At 40.5% G+C, this 23677-nt stretch overlaps 1 protein-coding gene across 7 annotated transcripts; it reads right to left on the bottom strand.

The window, feature by feature from the left end:
* Window positions 1-7487: 7487 nt before the first annotated feature.
* LOC308662519 (uncharacterized protein) lies at window positions 7488-21421 on the bottom strand. Of its 7 annotated transcripts, none has more exons than XR_014025214.1 (5): window positions 19840-20238; window positions 17816-17873; window positions 16240-16656; window positions 14154-14442; window positions 7488-9439 (listed from the first exon to the last, which is right to left on the bottom strand). XR_014025214.1 is itself a non-coding variant. In XM_081318417.1 (5 exons), the coding sequence occupies exons 3-5, from the start codon at window positions 16625-16627 to the stop codon at window positions 9395-9397; spliced, it is 651 nt and encodes a 216-aa protein (XP_081174543.1). In that variant the 5' UTR covers window positions 16628-16656; window positions 17816-17873; window positions 19840-20238; the 3' UTR covers window positions 7488-9394. The 7 variants fall into 7 exon arrangements, 6 of the variants coding, with proteins under 6 accessions (XP_081174543.1, XP_081174544.1, XP_081174548.1 ...); XM_081318417.1 differs by having other exon boundaries at window positions 14225-14442; XM_081318418.1 differs by lacking the exons at window positions 17816-17873; window positions 19840-20238 and adding an exon at window positions 21165-21421 and having other exon boundaries at window positions 14225-14442.
* Window positions 21422-23677: the final 2256 nt, after the last annotated feature.

Raw genomic sequence — 23677 nt, 5'->3', positions numbered from 1 at the left:
TAGCTTTGTATTAGAGGGCGACAAAATCACCCCCAGATATTTAACCCTTTTAACAATCTCAAATCCAGTTAATCCTTCTAAGAGGGCCTTTTGCGGTGATGTCATATTTTTGGCCAAGATTTTTGTTTTTTGTACATTAACCTTAAATCCAGAAACCTTCCCATATTGTGTTATTATCTCCATCAGGTCCACAACAGAGTTCTCTGGCTGGGTCACTGTAACAACCAGATCGTCTGCGAATGCTCTCAATCTGTAGTCCTGATCTCCAATTTGAATCCCCTTAATTTTTCCCGAATTCCGAATTTTAACCAATAATATCTCTAATGTCAACACAAATAACAAGGGCGATAACGGACACCCTTGCCTTGTGCCCTTCTCAATATTACATGCTTCTGTCAAGCTATTATTAACTATAATTCGGGCAGTTTGTTTTTGATATAATGCCCTAATCGGTTGTAAAAAATTTTCCCCAAAATCCATTTTTTCTAAAACTTTCAACAAAAATTTCCAATTCAATTGATCAAAAGCTTTTTCAGCATCTAAAAAAATTAGCACCGCAGCAATCTGGTTGTTCCTTTCCAAAAACTCTAACACATCAACTATATGCCTCACATTATTTTTCATTTGCCTACCACTAATAAACCCCGTTTGATCCCCATGAATCACCTGTTGCAGAACCCTCATCAGTCTATTAGCCAAAACCTTAGCAAATATCTTGTAATCTGTGTTTAAAAGCGATATCGGTCTATAATTTTTAACTTGAGTAGCATCTTGGTCTTCCTTCGGAATCAAAGAAATAAAAGCAGTTCTCCAAGACGGTGGCACCTTTCCCCCCCTCTGAATTGTCTGGAACAGTTCCTTTAACGGTTTTATCATTTCTAATTGTAAATTTTTGTAATAGGCCGCAGTCAAGCCATCCGTACCTGGTGCTTTATCCACCTTCAATTCCTTAATTGCTGTAAAAATTTCTTCTGTAATCAGTTGGTTAATCCCTTCTTTTTGTACTTGCGTAAGAGCTGGGATGCTAGCATTTTCCAGATATATATCAATGTCTTTTTCATTAATTTTCTCCTTAGCATATAATTTAGAATAAAAATCCACAAAAGCGTCCTTGATAAGGTCCTGTTGAAACACAACCCTTCCTTTATGCTCAATCTTATCTATATTAGAAGCCCTTTGTTTTTTCCTCAATCTGTAAGCTAACCATCTACCTGGTTTATTTGCGTTGCAAAAAGTATTATGCCTGGCAAACCGCATATTGGTTGCCACTTGGTCAGCCATTAATTTATCAAATTGTCCTCTTAACAATTTAATAGCCTCCTTAATCTTCACATCCTCTGAGTTCAAAATCAAAGCCTTTTCTTTTTCCTTTATTTCGTTCTCCAGTTCTTTCCTCCTGGCTTCCACAACACGTCTATGTCTGTTATTCATATATATCAACACCCCTCTCATGTATGCCTTGCTAGCATCCCACACCATATCCATAGAGGTACCTTTGTTCCTATTAGTTACAAAAAAATCCTTCATCCGCTGTTTGCATTCTTCCACATTTCTCTGATTTCTAAACAAATTCTCATTTACGCGCCACGAGCGCCTATCTCTTTTCTCCTTATCAATCTCTAACCAAACTGGACTATGATCAGAGATAGTTCTTGCACAAATCTTCACCTTTTTAGTCCTCAAAAAAAAGTCATTAATCACCAAAATAAAATCAATCCTCGAAAAAGATTGATGTCTATCAGAATAAAAAGTATAATCCTTTTCCCGCAAGTATCTCTCACGCCAAATATCTCGCAATTCCAAGTCATCCTTCATTTCAAAAAAAGATTTAGGCAGTCTAGCATGACTTGGAATGCGCTTAAAAGCTCCAGCCTTATCCATCTGTACATCCAAAACACCATTCCAGTCCCCCATAAAAATAAAAGATTTGTAATCCAACTGAGTAAGTTTTGTATGAAGTAAACTAAAAAAGTCAGCCTGTTGTTGTTGATTAGGGGCATACAGTCCAACTAAAAGCGTCTTTTTGCCTTCTAGCAACAAATCTATCAATACGTATCTTCCATGCTTGTCTGCTTCAATTAAGTCCGCTGTTATGGCACTTTTAACATAAACAACCACTCCATTTTTCTTATTCATTGCAGAGGCAACAAAGTGCGTGCCCAATCTTGAGTTCAATAAAAACTTTTGGTCCATAACCCTAATATGCGTTTCTTGCAAACATATAACATCTATCTTAAATTGTTTTAAATATTGAAAAACTTTCTTTCTCTTCTGTGGTGAATTTAGTCCATTAACATTCCAAGTCAAAAATTTAGTTGCCATGCATATCCTCCCAAAGCTCTTGAAGCACTGCTTTGATAGGACTATCTTCTTTAGGCCGTGCTCCTCCCACTGCTTGGCTATGAGTACGTTGTGAAGATTCTGAAGACTTTTGCTGGTCTTGTTCTTTTATTTTCTTTGCTCTTTTTAAAGCAGCACGCGTTACCCTTTGCTCTCTAGGATCATCCAAAGAAGTTATAGCTTGATCTCCTCCAGCACCGTTTTCCTCTGTTTCCTCCTCTTGATGTTCTCCTTCACCTTCTCCAGATCCCTTTGCAGCTTCCAGAAGTGTTAATGGGGTTGCTTTTAAAACAGTATTGTAGAAATCACGCGCTTGCTTCACAGTAATCAACCGATACCTTTTGCCTTCATACATCACCATCAGCCCATCTGGAATCTCCCATCTGAACCTTATATCTCGTTGCTTGAGCTCTTGAACAAGAAATGTGAAGTCTTTCCTTCTCCTTAAAATCTTTGGAGGGATTTCTTTTAAAACCAAGACTTCTTGATCAGCAATCACAACTTTAGCATCATAGGCAGCTTGTATAACTTCATCTCTAATTTCTCTTTTTGCAAAGTAAACCACCACATCTCTAGGCAACTTTCTCTGTCTGGCAATCCATGAGTTAACACGGAACACTTTATCCATAGCTGCTCTTATTTCAGATGCTGGCTGGTTCAACACCACTTCAAAAGCCTCAGAAAACAGCTGCTTTAAATCTTCCTTAATGTTCTCTTTTAAACCTCTGATTCTAACAGCAAACTGCATCTGGTAATATTGAGCAAGGCTTAACTCCCTTTCCATTTTGCCTCTTAAATTTTCATTCTCCCGTACTTTAACTTCTAATATTGCATTCTTTTGAGTCAGATCATCCACTTTTTCATCTAAATCCTCCACGCATTCCGCCACTTTATGCACTGAGGACAAAATGTCTACCTTCATCACGCTGCACTTCTGTTCCATCCTCTCTTCTAATCTCTCCTCCAGTTTCTCCAATTTCTCCTCCATCTGTGCAAATTTATCAGCCATTGATTGGTTAATTGATTCCAGAATTACCTGGGCATGTTTATCCAGCGCATCTCGTAAATCCTTCGGTGTCAGTACATCAGGAGGATGCAGCGCCTGTAACGATGATTGTTGCACCGGAGAAGATCCACCACTCCGAAGAGTTTTAGGGGGAGGTTTAGCCGCCATCTTTTACTTTTCAATTGTGACGCACTTTCACTTAAAGTTTAAAAAGTCCATCAAGCTCGAGAGTATAATAAAATAATCCTCTTCACCTTTGCCTCTTGTACCGCTCTGCCTGCTCCTTTAATCCATAGTCCTTTCTTCAGGCAGGGGTGGTCGCAGACGGCTGGCTCTGCTCCAAGAAATCCGGAGCAGAGACGCTGGCCAGCTGGGAGCAACCCAGGCTTCGGGGGAGTTCAATCCTTCAGCCGCCCAAGCTCCAAGCTCAGGCGGCCCCGGAGAACTCTACCCCTACCTGGGGCCTCACCCCCTCCTCTTCTCCCGAGGAGGGGGCTTCTAATTCGCCCGAACAGCTGATCGGCGCTGTTTCGGGCGAAAAAACAACAGCTGAGCCGCGGGCAGCCCGGGAAGGCTGTCTCCGTCGCCGCGGAGCCACCGGAAGTCCAACACTTCACATGATCTTGATTCTCTCTCTCTGTTAATGCAGCCTAGAACTGTATTGGAATTTTATAATTTTTTTAAAATCCCATTTATATCCCGCCCTTCTTCGAAGACTCAGGGCGGCTTACAATCTAAGCACAATCAATGTGCTTAGCCATAGCCTTCATTCTATGTATATGCCTGCTTATTAGCACTTTCAGCCCCCCCCCCCCAAGTGGCATTATTACAAAGTCAGCTTATTGCCCCCAACAATCTGGGTCATTTTACCTACCTCGGAAGGATGGAAGGCTGAGTCAACCTTGAGCCTGGTGGGATGCGAACCTGCACTAATTGCAGGCAGCTTGTGTTACTTAAGGAGGCATTAGCCCACTGCTCCACCAAGGTTCTTTTTTGGCAGTTGCAGCACACTACTGGCTCATATTTAAGTGATTGTACTTTAGGACTCCAAGATCCTTCTCACAGTTACTACTATTGATCAAGGTATGACCTATACTATACCTGTGCATTTGGTTTATCTTGCCCAAATGTAGAACCTTACTTTTTTCACCATTGAATTTCATTTTGTTAGATAGCGCCCAGTGTTCAAGTCTATCAAGATCCTTCTGCATCTTCAGCCTATCTGTAGTGTTGGCTATTCCTGCCAGTTTGGTGTCGTCAGCAAATTTAATGAGTTCCACTGCCGACTATAGAAGAATGGACTTTAAAAGTTTCTAACTTGGCAGAAATGGCAAAGATCTCAGCGTATTTGAAAGACCAATCGCAACAGAGATACATTGTGGAGTGGAGAAGATGGATTGATTACATCCAGAATAAATACGGGACTAAAAAGTTTCACTTAGCATTTGAATAAGTAGCGGATATATATGATGTATAACTAGCTTGTAGTTATTTTACTAAGAGTTAAAGTGCGATAGAATTTAATATTTTATTGTTTGCATATTTTAGATTATGTTTGTTTGTATTTTTATACCCTGTATTTTGCTCTGGGAAGTCGGGGAGGGGGGAGGGGAGGGGAGGGTTGGGGGGGTTGGGGAGAGGGGGGGTTGTATTCAAAAATGTACTGTAAAACTTTTCAATAAAAAAAATTAATGAGTTCCCCTATCCCCTCATCCTGATATTGTTGCCATTATGGAAACTTTGTGGGATGAAACCCACAAATGGAACACACAGCTAGAGGGATTTAAATTATTTAAAAGAAACAGACCAAATAAAAGAGGAGGTGGAATTGCTCTCTCTATAAGAAACAACTACATCTCTAGAGAAATAGAGCACAACAATGATGAAAATTGTCTTGAATGCATTTGGGTCAATATAAAAGGGGGGGGGATGACATTGCCATAGGTGTATGCTATAGGCCACTCAACCAGAGGATGAACTTCTTGCTAGTCAGTTAGCTAACGTATGTAGGAAGCACATCACAATAGTAATAGGACAATAGGACTTTAATTACCCTGACAGCAATTGGGAGACAAACTCTGCACCAAGTGGAAGATCAAACAATTCCTGACAAACGTAGCAGACAGTTTTGTCTCCCAAAAAGTAGAGAAGGGAACTAGGGGACCAGTCATATTGGACTTAATTCTCACTAACAGATGAAATGATAGAAGGTGTTGAAGCCACAGGAACCTTGGGGGGGAAGTGATCATGCAATATTGGAATACAGCATTATGCAAGCACAAGCAATTGAACACAGTCAAACTAGTGTCTTGGACTTTAAAAATCTAATTTCAATAAACTTAGAGCTTGGGAAGGATTCCATGGATGAGAATCCTCAAGGGGAAAACAACTCAAGAAGCTTGGGAAATTTTAAAAAGTGAGAGTATAAGAGCCCAGTCTAGCACAATACATAGTTTCTTCCTGCCTTGTTAATAAAAGAGGTTTCTACTCATGAGTAAGCAGTTGGTTATTTCTTGCGAGGGTTGGGTTAGAACAGAAATATGGTCAATTTTTCCAAAAAGGAGCCAACACCATTTTTATGCCTGAAATAAAACCTCGAATATTGACACAGTATCTGTTTTAGCATTTCGATTGAAAATAATTTTAGCCTATCGGCCTCCTACATCCCTGAACCAGGCACCATGAATTTATGAACTTTCCTAGCTGTGGATGAAAAGTTTTGTCCTCCCAACCTCCTACATGCCTGAAACGGTTATCACAAATTTTATGAATTTTCGTCACTGTGGACGAAATATAGTTCATTTTTGAAAAAATCAGTCCACAGCATTTTTATGCATGAAATAAAACTCCAAATCATGACACAGTATACGTTGTAGCATTTATGTGTGGATTTTCCTTCCCACATCACCTGGAACTGACTCTCCAGTCAACAAGCAGGAATCGGCTGTTTTGGAAGTGATACGGAGATAATCAACCCACCAAAGGGGCATGCAGGTGGAGATTGCTGTTTTAGTCATGTTATCAGTCATAAAAGTGCATTCTTTACTGAGGGAATAGCTTGCTTAATCCCCCTTGTGAATTTTTTTTGAGATACGCATTACCTCTTGGGAGGTTTCTAGGGCCTGCAAAACTAGTGCACAAAGTGGGTGGGACAGTACTCCATAGATTTTCATTTCTCGTTTCTATTTGTATTTGTGCCTTATTTCTCATGTCCTCAGTCCCCTTAATGGTATTTGAGGTAACTGCCGTAGTTCCCCCCCCCCTGTAACAATTAGATTTGAAGGCCCAATCATTTTGCTGAGATATAAAATATTTTTATAGGCCAAAGGTATATTTATTTTTTATTTTAATTCCATTTATATCCCGCCCTTCTCCGAAGACTCAGGGCGGCTTACAAGCTTAGCAATAGCCTTCATTCTATGTATATGCCTGCTTATTAGGGCTTTCACACACACACCCCAAGCGGCATTATTACAAAGTCAGCTTAATTGCCCCCAACAATCTGGGTCCTCATTTTACCTACCTCGGAAGGATGGAAGGCTGAGTCAACCTTGAGCCTGGTGGGATGCGAACCTGCACTAATTGCAGGCAGCTGGTGTTACTTAAGGAGGCATTAGCCCACTGCTCCACCAAGGCCATATTTACCTTTTGTTGAGTAATTCTCAATACTGAGATGAGCAGTTAATAAAATATAGCATTGCCCTAGGAAACCCATAGTAGATTTAAAATATGAAAAGCTTTTCTGTTTGTGGCTCAAACTTAGATACTATATTTTAAAATAGATTAAAACAAGTTTATAGGGAGAATATTTTTAACTGTTAGAAATCACCTAATCTAGGCTGTGCCTATTATCACATATGGCAATATCTAGCTAAATTACAATGATCCAAATAGCAATGTTAGGGTAGGACTTCAATGGGAGACCACTAGGTAATCTCCGAACTGTAAGCTGGACTGGGAAATTGAAAAATATCCCACAAGGAAGCAACAAGGAAACTGCATGTACAGGGCAATTGGAAGACAAGCTTGACCTATGGAAAGCTTGTCTTTTTAATGTAATAATCAATTTTGCAGTTAGGAAGGTATAGTAGAATTTTCATTTATGGTTTGTTTAGGAATTGCTACAAATATATATACCACGTTCACCAAAAGATAATTTATTACATTTTTTAATTACATTATTGTACACATAACAGATGATCAATAAAAACACATTCATAAATTATTACTAGTATAAATGTACTTCATAATTGTGCGTTAGGTATTCAATGATAGTGTGTTGTATTTTCGTAACTGGGAGTTTCATTCACATAGCTTATGAATAAAAAAAATGCTTCTAAGAAAAAAAAATCTGTACGTTTCTTACATGGTGTTAGTTACATTCAAGTCCTTTTCATAACCATTAATCACATAGCATAGCTGTTTTCAGCATGGAATACTGAAATACACCATTTTTGCAAAGTGAAAACAATATTATGCATATTAATGATTATATTCTTAGAGATGTTATCAATAACTATAACCCAGGCAACCCATGTTTGTAGGAGCTGAAAATTCAGCATGCCAAACTCTGTCCAGACTAAGCTGATTTTTCTTCTTGTACTCAAACATATTATAAGAAGCAGCATGTCAAATTGCCATGCAAAGCATTTTACACCTTACCAAAACAGTTTGTTCCAGCTGTTGAACTGTTTTCAAATGGATTTGTTCCCCAGTGTTTCACTTAAGTGCAAGTATCTGAAAAACAGAGCTGTGGCAACTGATAACTTACTGGAGTAGTAATCTTGTGCTGTAACATGTAACATGTTCATATAACACGTTCCTCCTTCTCCCATCCTAAGGCTAGTGTGAATGTCTGACCATATAAGATAATTGCTATCTTACCATGAGAGTGTTTTGGAAACATTTACTTGATTGGGAAAAAAACCCAGTAAGTAAAAAAAACACAAAAACACTAAACTGTAAAACCGAGTTCTTGAAACATAAAATCATGCAGATGAGTCTTAATTTCATCCAAGATTATTACATGATACACGATATATTTGTAAAATTACTAAGTTGTCAGCACAATTCAAGCTTTTTCTCAAGCAAAATGAGTTCTTACTCAGTTTTTAACAAAGTTAGTCGAATCATAAATTGCCATTAGTTAACAAAATTGTGGTGCTCAATAATTTAATTTTGCTGCATGATAATAGAATTATTTACTCCACTAGAGAAAATGTATTCTCTATGAATTAGTAAATGTAGAATTTACTTTCAATTGCTTTCATGATAATTTTTTTTCCCCAAACAGAATTCTCCGTTACTACTGTTTGCTACATTCAAAGCACAAGATTGTTGAAAACACTGTTCGCTTTTCTGGTTAAAAAAAAAAACTGCTTAAAGGGGACTAATCACTTCAAGTTATATAATCTCATGAGCCTATCAGAATTCAAATTAATTTTTCCAAGATTTATAAAACATTTAAACAGGGAACACTGAACATTTTTGCTCTGTGATTGCCTTTTGCTTTAAAGTATAATGAACAATATTTAGATCCTATAATACACAGAGAAGTATAATTTTTTTCTGTTCAAAATATAATAAGTGGAAATCTGAGTCTATGCAACTTTTTTCAGAAACATCTAATTTTGTGGAGAATTAACACGACTGCTAAGAGTGAATTCCTAAAAAACAGAATTTGGTATAAACCAAATTATGAATTTTTATGCAATACTGTAGACTTTTTGCAATCAAACCACTTTTCATTTTATCCCACTTTAAGTTTTAGTAAAGGGGGGGGAGGGAACTGAACACAGAGATTATATTTTCAAAATGCAGCAGTTTTATTTTGTGTCAAGCCCACTATCTTACAAAGTCTATATATTTGAAAAACACAAGAAAACTGGTTGGTTTTAGAAAGCAGTTTTACATTGCTAAAAGTCATGGAATTAGTCCTGGTCACTTAAATATTGAAGCTTTCTCCACAGCCACACGTTCCTTTGATGTTTGGGTTATTGAAAACAAATTCACTGGACAGTTTGTCTTCTATGTAGTCCATTTCAGTTCCTAAAAGTGTAAGTTGGGCTTTTTTTTCAATAAACACTCTGACACCTTTTTAAAAAGAAAAGAGATTTGAAAGATTTAGCATACGACAGGCTTTTTTTCAACTAAACAAAATATTGCTACAATATAGTTCATATATTTCACTACAGGCCAACAAATATTTGATAGGTTATAGATATTCCTTAAATATTACTTGTTTTGCACTTATTCAGTGATGTACTCTGCAAGCTACACTGATAATGTTTTGGTATTTTCCCAAATGTGTATGAGGCTAAACATTCAAAAGTAGGCAGTCATAAAAATAAATAAGTAAATTACTGGACCTTTGGTCAGTCATTGATTTCATGGTAAAAGCACCATGTTCAATGGTGGCAGTTCCCAGATACTGAATGGACAAGTCCCCGTAGTTTTCTTGGCAAGGTTTTTCAGAAGTAGTTTGCCATTGCTTCTTTCTAAGGGCTGAGAGAGTGACAGGCCCGAGCTCACACAACTGGCTTTGTGCCTACAGTGGGATGGAGGGTTTGTTGTCACTGTGTGTTGAGGGGAGAGAGCACAGGGGGAGGCTCAGCTAATCTCAATGTACACATGTTGTACTTTGACAATAAAAGTTTATTTATTTATTTATTAGAACTCCCAGATTTTCTAGCCCAGTGCCTTAACCACTACACCAAACTAGGTCTAATAATGTACATAGATAGTGCCATTATGTCTATTAAGGAATGAGTTTAGTATTATTTGCAGCTTAAGGAGCCCTGGTGGCACAGTGCTTTGAATACACAATTGCAAGCAAACTCTGCCCACAGCCTGGAGTTCAATCCTGACCAGGCTGAAGGTTAACTCAGTTTTCTATCCAGTCGATAAAATGAAGAGCCAGATTGTTGGGGGCAATATGCTGACATTTGTAAAGTGTCCAGAGAGTGCTGTAAAACACTATGGGGCAATATGTAAGTGCTACTGCTAATGCTATTTTCCCCACATATAGTGGGATGGTAGTGCTGCAATGTACTGGCTAGAAATTCTGAGAATGGCAGTTCCAAACAGATACATTTGGCATATATATTACTGCTTGCAATACTTTTTCTCTAGCATAGTCACAGCATCCAAAGAACCTGTAATGCTTTTTTCCCCAATATTGTAATTTCTGCAAAGCAATGATTTAAATACGGTTCACACTTAATTGCATAGAAATTGTTGCTAGATAGGAACTGCTTTAACTGAATGGCTGTCTGTAAGCAAATACGGGTTTGCAATACGAGAACTGTGAAAAGAATTTTTTCATTTTATTTACTTTACTGCTAAAGACCTTTTGTGATTGACAGTGTTTGCTTTAAGTAAAGAGTCACACCCCTATGCATCATTTTTATCTCAATAAAGCTATCACTCAGCTTTGGATTTTATAGGGTTTCTCCCCCCCCCCTGGGCCAGCAAATGATTTTTGGGCAAAATTATATCTCTGCTGCCATCTGCTGGCCAGCCTAACATTGAAAACATATGTTTTACTTGGTTATATATCCTAGCATAATAGATCGGTGTGTTGGTTTTTTTAAAATAGAAACACTACCAAATAGTGTTTCTTCTACCATTTTACTCAAGATGCTTAACATTTGTAGCTTCACATTTTTTGCTTGCAAGTTCAATAATAAAGCCAGGCAACAATACAGTTCAAAAGATAAATTCTCCTAACCAAAATACATACCTATACAAACTAAAAATGCTCATTAAACCATATTTGATCATGAAAATAATTGTTGAAACTTCACACTTAATACTATATTAAGCTGATTTACATGTGCTGTCACAAATATGATATGTAATGGCTTCTTCTAAGTTGTATATTTCAATCAAACATATGCTTAAAAATCTTGCATAAGAGTGTTTTGCAGCAATTATATATTCATCAGTAAGCTAGCAGTACAATTATTAGCAGTGATTCTATATTTGTGCATAATATACAGTCACATGCCTTTATTCATATGTAGAATTTCACTTTCTTTTAAGGACACATACAATGCTCACACAGGGTTTTAAATATTATGATAAAATATGATGTAACTAGGTTTATTGGATAAACTAAATTCACTGGGGTCACATTTTTTTTATTTTAATCCCATTTATATCCCGCCCTTCTCCGAAGACTCAGGGCGGCTTACAATTTAAGCCCAAACCAATGTGCTTAGCAATAGCCTTCATTCTATGTATATGCCTGCTTATTAGGGCTTTCACACACACACCCCAAGCGGCATTATTACAAAGTCAGCTTATTGCCCCCAACAATCTGGGTCCTCATTTTACCTACCTCGGAAGGATGGAAGGCTGAGTCAACCTTCAGCCTGGTGGGATGCGAACCTGCACTAATTGCAGGCAGCTGGTGTTACTTAAGGAGGCATTAGCCCACTGCTCCACCAAGGCTCATAACATATTAAATAAACCCAAAGCAGTATTTACTAACTATAATATTGAAATCCCACAACATCTTAAGTAAATCACTTTAAAGCATCATATAAACCTAAACTTAAAATTATCATAGACTTTTATGTCAAAAATACTTAAGTCAAAGCTACCTGTAAAATAATATAGTATACACCATAAGTTAGTCAAGCAGGTAGCTTTGAAAGTCTATGATAATTTTAAGTTTAGGTTTATATGATGCTTTAAAGTGATTTACTTAAGATGTTGTGGGATTTCAATATTATAGTTTACTGCCATTAAAAAAAACTGGTTACACACACACACATACATACACACACAAACAGTAAATGTTGTGCTTTACAACTGCAGTGGAAGTTACATTGCAATTCTGGCAAGGTCCTATGATACTTTGCTTAATGTTGGCATCACTGAGCAACCATGTTACAGGTCCCGATTGTCCTCATTAAGTGAGGATTACCTGGTATTGTCAAGTAGCTGTGACATTTTTGTAAATAATTGATGAAATGAGATCAGAGTTCCCCAATTTGGTTCCGCTTGAGTGGCAGGCAAGCACACACTCACAGCTCCATTTGCGCAAGCACACTCACCCACTGCTGCTCATGGAAGTGTGCACATACGCTCGCCCCACTTCTGTGGCCCAATTCTGAATAGCTGAAGGCCCAGTAGTGGGCTGTGGCCTGGGCATTCGGGATCCGAGTTAGATGATTCAAAGAAAGGGTATCAGACCAAACACCTACTGTCCAGCTGTGGTTAATGCGGGCTTACTCTTGGCCTTCCTTTCTATGTCCAGTGTGCTTCAGATGGGGACAACTAGTATCTAAAAACCTTGATCAGTTTGAATAGCCAACATAGGGTAACTAACAGCAGCTACTTAGATAGAAATAGCCATCTCTCCCATCCCTAAATACACTCCATTGGATATTATTCTCAGATCACAGGACATTCATCTGTAAGCTCCTTAAGACATATCCATGGTTCAACCTCCAATTTTATGCCCACTAGTAATTCATAATAGCGTCAGCATGCCATAGTTAAGCACTTGCATTTATTGGTGATATTGTGTACATACTTACAGGACTATAATAACTATTTATCAATATATATAAGGATTGTTGCTAATCTGATCTAATATTTTGAATATTTCTCCTCACTGCTTGTCTCACAGAAGTTTCTCCTCTTCTCTTCTCCCTCTCTTTTTCCATTCCCTTATCTTTCCCTGTCATCTTTTTTCCCTCTCCTGCCAAAACCTCCTCCTCTTATATCCTCTCCTCCTTCTCTTCCGGGTATGCTTAAAGGGCTGATCAGCTGGAGCGGCACACACCGATCCTGGGCTCTCAGCAGAGCCCCAGCAACACCATAGCTACATCCGAATCTCCACCCAAAGACTGCATGTGGCTGCCGGCCACCTCCCCAAGGCTGCCAGAAGCGCCAATCACCTGGAGCTGCACGCACCGATCCTGGGCTCTCAGTAGAGCTCCGCAGCTCCAGCTGACTCTCCCCCAGGCCTGTGCGGTGCTGCCCCCACTTCAACTCATCAGCACTGCCACTGCTTCATTTCATTCCCCCTAGCTACACTTGTCTAGATTGTGTACCACCCGCCAAGTGCCAAAGTACCACCAGTGGTATACGTACCACGGGTTGAAAAGCCCTACTCTAGCTCTTCCATCAAGTCTCTTTAGATCTCCCAAACCAAGGCCTGTAAAGGTGTTTGTACAGCATTCAGCAGAATAGTCTTGTTGTCTATCAATATCAGTAAAATGAGACCAAGAAGTGGCAATCAAGCAGCAAGATCATATTCTCCAATAGAGTACCGCCCTTTTGTTTTTAGCTCTGGTGGCATAGAGAGTAAAGATGACCTTGATGGAAATATATGTGCTGTGGCCTAGGTAAATGAAGCTGAAGTATTATTTAAGTCCAGAACATCCAGATTATGTTTGGAAACAGCTGAGATACCTCTCTAATTCACTGAACTATAAGAGGGGAGGAACAGCACAATCATACAAAGTTCTGTTTTTTATAACCAATTTCAATAAAAAAAATAGTTGTAGTTTTCCTGTGAAATCGATTTCCTGATCTAGTCTACCTAGTGGGGTGAGAGGTGGGGCTGCAACTTCAGATTTTCTCATGAGGTCCATCTGGAGAACACCAGATCATGAGTTTATAAATTGACATGGAATAACAGAAAAGGTTATTGTAGCCACACACAAAAAGAAAGAAGAATTGGCTTGCTAGAAACCAAAATAACCCTATTTTATGTTACAATAAGCAAATTACTTAATGGCATCACACTATATGTCCAGCACAAAGTGTTGTTTACTGCTTGTTTACATACATTCTTTCTAAACTCCAGGGACTGCTACATATTCACAGGTGTGACTAAGTTTCTAAAAAGCACAAAAAAACCTTTTCCTTGGAAAACTTGAGGGAGTCATCAATTATCCAGTCTTTAGGTAGCAGGGGAAGGATGTATTCCTTTCCTTCACGGATAACACTTGTAACAGATTTCTTTCTGTAATTTGCCTCCTTCCAAATTCCTATTGTTTTTGGCTTTCGTGTTAGCAGACCTTTGAATAATTTCCACTGTAGATCCTCCAGGCCTTCAAAAGTTACATATTTTCTTTCTTTAAAGAAAGAGAGAAAGTACAGAATATCAGATCATATCAGACATTAGTGGATATGTTTTTTTCCCCTTGGCTGAGAAAAATTAAAAAAGGAATAGTACTCAATATATTATGCCAAAACATTATTATGGGACTGGGAACTGCAGATGCCTATTGCTGCTAGATAGCCTATTGAATTCTTTTTTGAGAATTCAAAGAAGGAACCAGCTTGGTAATACAATTCTGTTCTTGTAAAGCTGGGGTTGTAAACCAGATTTCCAGATATTGCAGAATTACAAATCCTACCATAATACCTGGCATCATCAGCCAAGCTAGCTAGGACCTGCATGAAGCTTCTGCTCATACCATGTTTCTCCGAAAAGAAGACCTATCCTGAAAATAAGGCCTAGCTTGATTTTTATGCATGCATCTAAGCCCTGCCCCCAAAATAAGCCCTAGTTAAGATCCCGCCCACTCTGTCCCACTGGTTGCACGAGGTGGGACGAGACGCATGGATAAAGCTAGGGGGGGTGGAGTGGCCCCACGTGCCCCGCACGCGCTTACCTTAGGGCCCCCACAGCCAGACCTTCCAAGCCACGACAACTGCCTCACCTTGCAGCAGCGTGCAGCCCTGTCCAGAAGGCGGCTGCGTGGCCGCTGCTGGTCCACTTCTTCTGCAGCCGCTGGCCACCACTCGCACATGTTGTCTCTGGCCTCCATTTCGCCAGCAGAGGCCTTCAGGTTTCCCCTGGCCTCATCCTGAAAGGGCTCTGCCGGTGAAACAGAGGCTGGTGTGTGTGTGTGTGTGTGTGATGCATGCATCATCCCAGAGCTCCATTCTGGGCTGCAGAGGCCTTTCCTGAAAACTTCTGCCAACAAAATGGAGGCTGGAGATGACACACGCGAGCAGTGGCGAGTGGTCACAGAAGTGGGCCAATGGCCACACAGGCTCCTTCTGGACAGGGCTGTCAGTGCCACTGCTGCGAGGCAAGACAGTGGAAGACATCCCCTGAAAATAAGACCTAATGCCTCTTTTGGAAGCAAAAAAAGGGGGGCGGGCCTTATTTTCAGGAAAACATGGGTTATGTGCATTTCCAGATAGTAGAGGCTACTTTCCCTGCTTGTAACTTGAACTAAAGGTGGTGGAAGGTCAAGATCAAGCTTAAGTGACCACATTTAGTCTTGTCCTCCAATGAAATGCCACTTCTATTTCAGCCACCAAGTTTTAGACAAAGCTTGATGTGAAACTGATAGTATAACTCAGGCCTACTCAATCTGGGCCCCTTCCAGGTATTTCCCAGCGAGTGTGACAATTTGAGAATTCCAGAAGCTAAAGTCTGCACATTTGGAAGACAATCAGGTTGGAAACTATGGGTTATGTAAATGCTCTGAAGCAGGGCATCCTCCACATAAGTTGGGACAGCTACTCCCAAGATTCTTAGCCACAATATCTATGGTTATCAGATTTGCAAACTACAGACTTTATGAATTTTACTACTAATTTCTAAGCAGAAATCTTATTTGTGGCAGACCTAGATCCTTCTGACTTTAATATTTATCTCCAGTTTTCCTCATATTACAAAATAGCTATTCTCCCAATCAGCAGCTGATTCTTTTATTTAATCTTTTGCTTCTCTTATAATTCACTTTCTGAACACAATATTCAGGACTTCTCCCTGACTTCAAAAGGATCCACTACTTAACTGTTTGGGCTCAAAGACTGGATTTCGTTCTTAAGTTCTGAAAATCATTAACCCATATTTTCATTTTATCTGAATGCTTTACTCATCCCCAATTACAACTGAGAACCTAGTCAACCTTGAAATGTCGGTACTTTTGCTGGTTCAAGTGAAGTAGGTGGTTTCTTCTTTTTGCGCCTCAGCAATAAAGAGTCTATCCTGCACAGTATCTCCCCTGTGAGACATTGTTTCCTGATGGTGGGAAATGGCAAATGAAGACAATTCTCGATTAAAACCAGGTAAGGAAGCACATATGCTGGTGGCAGTTCAGGATAAGTTTTCTGTTTGCTTTTTGATTCAACCAGTTGTTTTGAAGCCACAGATAAACAGGAATCTTTGGAAAGTACGGATGTGGAAGTATCTCTGTCTTTGGTAGCATCTTTATCTGAATCATTTATAACAATTGCATCTTCATGAAGCACACTAGAGCAGATGGAGTTGGGTTCATGGAGTTGGTCTTTATCCATTTTTGCAGCTGTCCTTCAAGAACTGCTGGCTGAGTGGCATGAAAAAAGAGTTGAGTAAGGTTCTTTAGAAGGCATTCTACATAGTTGCTTCACGTACATTTAAATACAAGGGTTAGTAGTGGTTCTGTTTTAACAATACACATGCACAACTATAAGCTTATAATATTCCTTTTTATCTAGAAAGTGATTTGCAATGGATTAAAAATTAAATTGCACATTTGTAATTTGATCTATAACAGGGGTGTCAAACTCAATTTCATTGAGGGCCGCATTAGCTTTGCAGTTGCCCTCAGGGGGCCGGGTGGGTGTGGCCAGGGTGGGCGTGGCCTACTGGATGGGCGTGGCTAGAGTGCGTATGGCCTACTGGATGGGCGTGGCCAGCTCTACATCATTGGCATCAAGGGTGCCTATGGGGGCCTGGGCAGGAGTGGGACAGATCTGACGGTCTCTGGCAGAAGGAGGGTCTCTGGGCCAGGGCCAAGGCAGTGGGGGCCGTTCCCTCACTGTTTCCAGGATGTTTTCGTGGGCCGCATGAAACCACTTCGCGGGCCGGATCTGGCCCCCGGGCCTTGTGTTTGACATGTCTGATCTATAATGATCAAAGATGACATATGTAGTATCCCTGTTCACATATATTAAGTATAATTGCAAGTATGATAAGTAATTAACATGAGGTAAGATGGGCAACCTATAAATTTTATAAATATTATAAATATATAAAAAATAAAAACATCTTTAGCTTTGATTTAGCATGATTTATGAGCCTACCTAATTGTAACTGATTTAAACCACAACTCAGCGAACTATTTAAGAGAAAAGCACAGTGTGGGTATTTTTTTTATTTTATTTAGCATAGTATACAAGCCTACTGTAGAGAAGGCAATATATTCCAGTCAATTATCTAGTAAGAAAAAAAAATCACATTCCTTTCAATGCACTGAATTCAGCATCATTATGGTATCTACCACTTGAACCAATTATAATATATAATTATATATAATATATATTTCATTATATAAACATAACATTATATTTATATAAATATAAATATTTATATTATATAACAATGACCATATTCAGGATACTTCAGCTGACTCAGTTTAACTTAGGCTTGCTTGCTACTGATGCTGACTAGTTTGCATTCGGCGTATAATTTTAATAAAGATGCCAACCATTACAAATACTTACCGGTAAGTGTTTGATCAGTATACCACAGCTGCATCTGCTTGGTCCAAATCATCTGGAGCTTAAAAATGCAGATGACTATTAACAGCAACAAATTAGAATATTTGGTATCTCTTAGCTGCTCCGTATTGGTAGTCCTGATTTTGACAACCCACCTAGCTCTTTTGAAGCACTCCAAATTAATGCAGACTTCGACTTATGACCGCAATGAAGCCTAAAATTTCTGTTCCCAAGTTAGACGGTTGTTAAGTGAGTTTTGCCCCATTTTAAGTCCTTTCTTGCCACAGTTGTTAAGTGAATCACTGTAGTTGTTAAGCTAGTAACATAGTTGTTAAGTGAGCTTGGCTTCTCCATTGTCTTTGCTTGTCAGAAAGGTGATCACGTGCCCCCGGGACACTGTGACCGTCATAAATATGAGTCAGTTGCCAAGCTTTTGAATTCTGATCACATGACCATGAGGATGCTGCAACGGTCATTGTGAAAAACGGTCATAAATCACTCTTTTCAATGCCATTGTAACTTTGAATGGTCACTAAATGGACTGTTGTAAGTTGAGGACTACCTGTATAGTTCTTCATACATGGACTTCCCTTTTTTGAGCTCTAGGGTTGCCTGGTTCAATGATCCAAATAAATGGATTATCAAACAAATTCATCCAGAGTTCTCATTCAAGGAATATATATTATCCTGTTTTAGACATATTATTTGAAGATCTAGCTTTCTAGAGAAAGCTTTGAGGCTGGAAAGGAAAGACAAGAGGACAACTAGCAGCAAACTGGATGAAATCAAGTTAGTAGTGTTGGGTGCACCATTGGAAGACTGAAAGACCAGCTTAGGGACTGATCACCCTGGAGAAAATATATCTATGTAGTCGCTAAGAGTTACCAACTTCATGGCATATAATCAGGATCATATAACAAACTCAATCAGAATAGAGCTGGAAGGGACCTTGGAGGTCTTCTAGTCCAACCCCTCGCTCAAGTAGGAGACAGGTGGCAGTCCAGTCTTTTCTATGCAATATAGAAGTATAATATAATAAATATATAATAAGCAGGCATACACATAGAATGAAGGCTACTGCTAAGCTTGTAAGCCGCCCTGAGTCTTCGGTGAAGGGCGGGATATAAATGGAACTAAAATAATAAATAAATATAATAATGCAAAATATTTTTCAGTTTGCTCTTTTGTTTTTTTCCTTCTATTATTAAATGTGTTAAGCATAATTAGGTTTTTCTGGTTTCAAAATGTAGAAAGTCACTGCACTGGCTTTTGACAAAAAAAAGTCAAAAAAGAAGGTTCCAGGGAAAACTATAAAAGGATTTGGGGATTTTAGGTATTTTTATTTATTCATGTCCCACCCTTATTATTGCTATAAATAAGTCAAGGGGTGGACGTACCCAATACTCCTCCCTCTTCCTATTTTCCCCACAACAACCCTGTGAGGCAGTTAGATTGAGGGAGAGAATAATTGGCCCAAAGTCATCCAACTAGCTTTCATGTCTAAGGTGAGATAAAAACTCTCAGTCTCCAGCCTGCTCCTTTAACTACCAGACCAAAGCGGCTGACATTGAAGGTTGTCTGTATATGCTTTGAACTGGGATTACAAACGTCGGAGACGCCTCTTCCTGCTTCCAAAAACTAGAGCAGGACAGAAATAATATTGAAGGGTTTCCCCCCTCCCTTAATACTTAACTTTATACCTTTAACTCAGGGGTCTTCAAACTTGGCCCTTTTATGACTTGTGGACTTCAACTCCCAGAATTCCTCAGCCAGCGTATGCATACGCTGGCTGAGGAATTCTGGGAGTTGAAGTCCACAAGTCATAAAAGGGCCAAGTTTGAAGACCCCTGCTTTAACTTTTTGTTTGCTTCAGTGGGATGCAAGTAATTAATTACCAAAATCTTCTCCTGAGCACAAGCGTTAACACCACGAGCAAGTGAAACTTAAAACTCGGTTAAGCACAACCGCACATCACGCAGAAGTAGACACGGATCAGCCGCATTTTATCCCAGAGCTTTGAAACTTACCCAGCCTAAGAAACGTCCATTAAGCTTTTTTTCCCCCCGAAGTTTATAAAACTTTCCGCTTTTCTGCATGGAAGGGGAAAAGAGAAATGGACCCGACTACGTACCAGATGGCAACAAAGAAGCCAAACTTTGCGGGGGAAAAAAAAAAACCTCCCTCCGGTGGGGGGGGGGCGTCGATAGGGAAAGAAAAGCGAGCGTCCCTTTCGGGGCCGGAGGAATTTTTTTTATTTTTATTTTTTTTAATCGCTCGGTGTTCCCAACATTCCCACCATCGGAAAACCACTCAACGAGAGCGGCCCCAAATATCAGAAGCGCGAACGATCGCCTTTACCCAATTTCAGAGAGCCAAACTTACCGGCGGCGGCTGATCACGCATGCGCCGCGCCTCCCCTCGCCGGGTTTGGGGAAGCTGGGTCTATCTATCACAGGGGTAGGCAACCTCGGCTCTTTTATGACTCATGGACTTCAACTCCCAGAATTCCTGAGTCAGCTATGCTGACTCAGGAATTCTGGGAGTTGAAGTCCATGAGTCATAAAAGAGCCGAGGTTGCCTACCCCTGATCTATCCCATCCCGCCCGATGAACCAATCAGTGGTTGCAAAAGGAGGCCTCATTATCGTCTCACAATTTCTACCGCTGCCTCCTTCTGCACTAAGGGAGCAAGGTTAAGGAGTTTGGGGTAACGGAGTGGCTGGGCTTGCCGGCCCGGGTTTAGCCCGATTCCCCCCCCCTCTATGAAATCTTAGCGAGCACCTGGGCGACGCTGGTCCGAAGGGGAGGCTCGCTCCGCGGTGCTCGAAAAAAAGGAGCTCCATCCAACCGCAAACCTCGAGACTGGAGCTTGAGGTGGGAGCAAAACCCCCTGAACGAGGAGCCCCCCCCCCCCGGCCGCCTGCTCAGTGAACGAACTGCCCCCCCCCCATGGAGTCTTCACCCTCTTCGCGTGGCTTTGAAAGCAGATGTCTATGGAGATTCTCAAGTCATTCGTAAAGGTAAAGGTAAAGGTTCTCCTGCACATGCGTGCTAGTCGTTTCCGACTCTAGGGGCCGGTGCTCATCTCCGTTTCAAAGCCGAAGAGCCAGCGCTTGTCCGAGGACGTCTCCGTGGTCATGTGGCCGGCATGACCGGACGCCAAAGGCGCACGGAACGCTGTTACCTTCCCACCGGAGTGGTCCCTATTTTTCTACTTGCATTTTTACGTGCTTTCGAACTGCTAGGTTGGCAGAAGCTGGGACGAGTAACAGGCGCTCACTCTGCTACGCGGCACTCGGGATTCAACCCGCCAAACTGCCGACCTTCGGGATTCGACCCGCCAAACTGCTGACCTTCTGATCGACAAGCTCAGTGTCCTAACCCACTGAGCCACCGCGTCCCAGGTCATTCAGGCCGTAGTCGTCCCCAAAGGTGCTTTTTGACGAGGCAACCTGGACTGTCTTGTTTTTCTTTGAAGACGTTTCGCTCCTCGTCCAAGAGGCTTCTTCAACTCTTGACTGGATGGTGGGGAATGGAAGGATTTATATTCCTTGCAGACAGCTGGTCATTTGCATTCTTTGAAAGCAACTCCCAGGAGTCATTTGGGTGCAGAGGGAGGGAAGATTGCACATCAGTGATAGGTAAGGAAAGAATAGGAACAGAACAGTTGGAAGGGACCTTGGAGGTCTTCTAGTCCAACCCCCTGCTCAGGCAGGAAACCCTATACCAGGGGTAGGCAACCTCAGCTCTTTTATGACTCATGGACTTCAACTCCCAGAATTCCTGAGCCAGCCAAGCTGGCTCAGGAATTCTGGGAATTGAAGTCCATGAGTCATAAAAGAGCCGAGGTTGCCTACCCCTGCCCTATACCATTTCAGACAAATGGTTGTGAAATCTCTTCTAAAAACCTTCCAACGTTGGAGCATTCATAACTTCTGGAGGCAGGTTTTTCCACTGGTTAATTGCTCTAATTGTCAGGAAATTTCTTATTAGTTCTAGGTTGCTGTTATATACTGGGTTCTGTGCTTGCTTGAAGAGACCAGGCAAGTGAGTTCAGCAAAAATCACTCTTTAGTTCCTTACAGGAACTGAACTGAGAAACAGGGCTGCAAATGCAGCTATTTATACCCTGGCCCCTAGGTGGCGGTCAAAGCAACCTATTGCTGCCCTAGAAGCAGCCAATGGCAGCGCTGGAGACCCGTTGTCTGAGGAGCTGGGAGTCGTTAGCCAGCTTCCCTGCTTAAGCAACCTTCCAGCAATTAACCTCACTGATACTCTTTGGTAAGACAAAGCCCAATACATTACAGTTGCTTCTCTCCTTGACTAGTTTCCATCCTTTGCTACTTGTCATCCCTTCAGGTGCTTTGGAGAATAGCTTGACTCCCTCTTCTTTGTGGCAACCCCTGAGATATTGGAAAATGTCACCGCTAGTCCTTCTTTTCATACCCAATTCCAGCAACTGTTCTTTATATGTTTCAGCCTCCAGTCCGCTAATCATCTTTGTTGCTCTTCTCTGCACTATTTCTAGAGTTTCAACATCTTTTTTACATTGTGGTGACCAAAAGTGTGGCCTTACCAAGGCATTATAAAGTGGTATTAACACTTCACATGATCTTGATTCTATCTCTCTGTTAATGCAGCCTAGAACTGTATTGGATTTTTTTAATTTTTTTTAAATCCCATTTATATCCCGCCCTTCTTCGAAGACTCAGGGCGGCTTACAATCTAAGCACAATCAATGTGCTTAGCCATAGCCTTCATTCTATGTATATGCCTGCTTATTAGCACTTTCAGCCCCCCCCCCCAAGTGGCATTATTACAAAGTCAGCTTATTGCCCCCAACAATCTGGGTCCTCATTTTACCTACCTCGGAAGGATGGAAGGCTGAGTCAACCTTGAGCCTGGTGGGATGCGAACCTGCACTAATTGCAGGCAGCTTGTGTTACTTAAGGAGGCATTAGCCCACTGCTCCACCAAGGTTCTTTTTTGGCATTTGCAGCACACTACTGGCTCATATTTAAGTGATTGTACTTTAGGACTCCAAGATCCTTCTCACAGTTACTACTATTGATCAAGGTATGACCTATACTATACCTGTGCATTTGGTTTATCTTGCCCAAATGTAGAACCTTACTTTTTTCACCATTGAATTTCATTTTGTTAGATAGCGCCCAGTGTTCAAGTCTATCAAGATCCTTCTGCATCTTCAGCCTATCTGTAGTGTTGGCTATTCCTGCCAGTTTGGTGTCGTCAGCAAATTTAATGAGTTCCACTGCCGACTATAGAAGAATGGACTTTAAAAGTTTCTAACTTGGCAGAAATGGCAAAGATCTCAGCGTATTTGAAAGACCAATCGCAACAGAGATACATTGTGGAGTGGAGAAGATGGATTGATTACATCCAGAATAAATACGGGACTAAAAAGTTTCACTTAGCATTTGAATAAGTAGCGGATATATATGATGTATAACTAGCTTGTAGTTATTTTACTAAGAGTTAAAGTGCGATAGAATTTAATATTTTATTGTTTGCATATTTTAGATTATGTTTGTTTGTATTTTTATACCCTGTATTTTGCTCTGGGAAGTCGGGGAGGGGGGAGGGGAGGGGAGGGTTGGGGGGGTTGGGGAGAGGGGGGGTTGTATTCAAAAATGTATTGTAAAACTTTTCAATAAAAAAAATTAATGAGTTCCCCTATCCCCTCATCCTGATATTGTTGCCATTATGGAAACTTTGTGGGATGAAACCCACAAATGGAACACACAGCTAGAGGGATTTAAATTATTTAAAAGAAACAGACCAAATAAAAGAGGAGGTGGAATTGCTCTCTCTATAAGAAACAACTACATCTCTAGAGAAATAGAGCA

This window comes from Vipera berus (assembly GCF_964194415.1).
Source record: "Vipera berus genome assembly, chromosome: 2".
Classification (NCBI taxonomy): Eukaryota; Metazoa; Chordata; class Lepidosauria; order Squamata; family Viperidae; genus Vipera; species Vipera berus.
The sequence above is the reverse complement of the archived record's forward strand: the minus strand, read 5'-3'. Positions and strand labels throughout refer to the sequence as shown.

What these genes read in the sequence shown, in the direction of transcription:
- LOC308662519 (XM_081318418.1), bottom strand. Translation starts at nt 16,627, where the DNA reads ATGGATAAAGACCAACTCCATGAACCCAACTCCATCTGCTCTAGTGTG. An exon ending in AAAAGTACCGACATTTCAAG is followed by an intron (nt 14,443 to 16,239) that starts GTTGACTAGGTT and finishes CTTTCTTTAAAG; the next exon opens with AAAGAAAATATGTAACTTTT. An exon ending in TCAAGTTTTCCAAGGAAAAG is followed by an intron (nt 9,440 to 14,224) that starts GTTTTTTTGTGC and finishes CTTTTTAAAAAG; the next exon opens with GTGTCAGAGTGTTTATTGAA.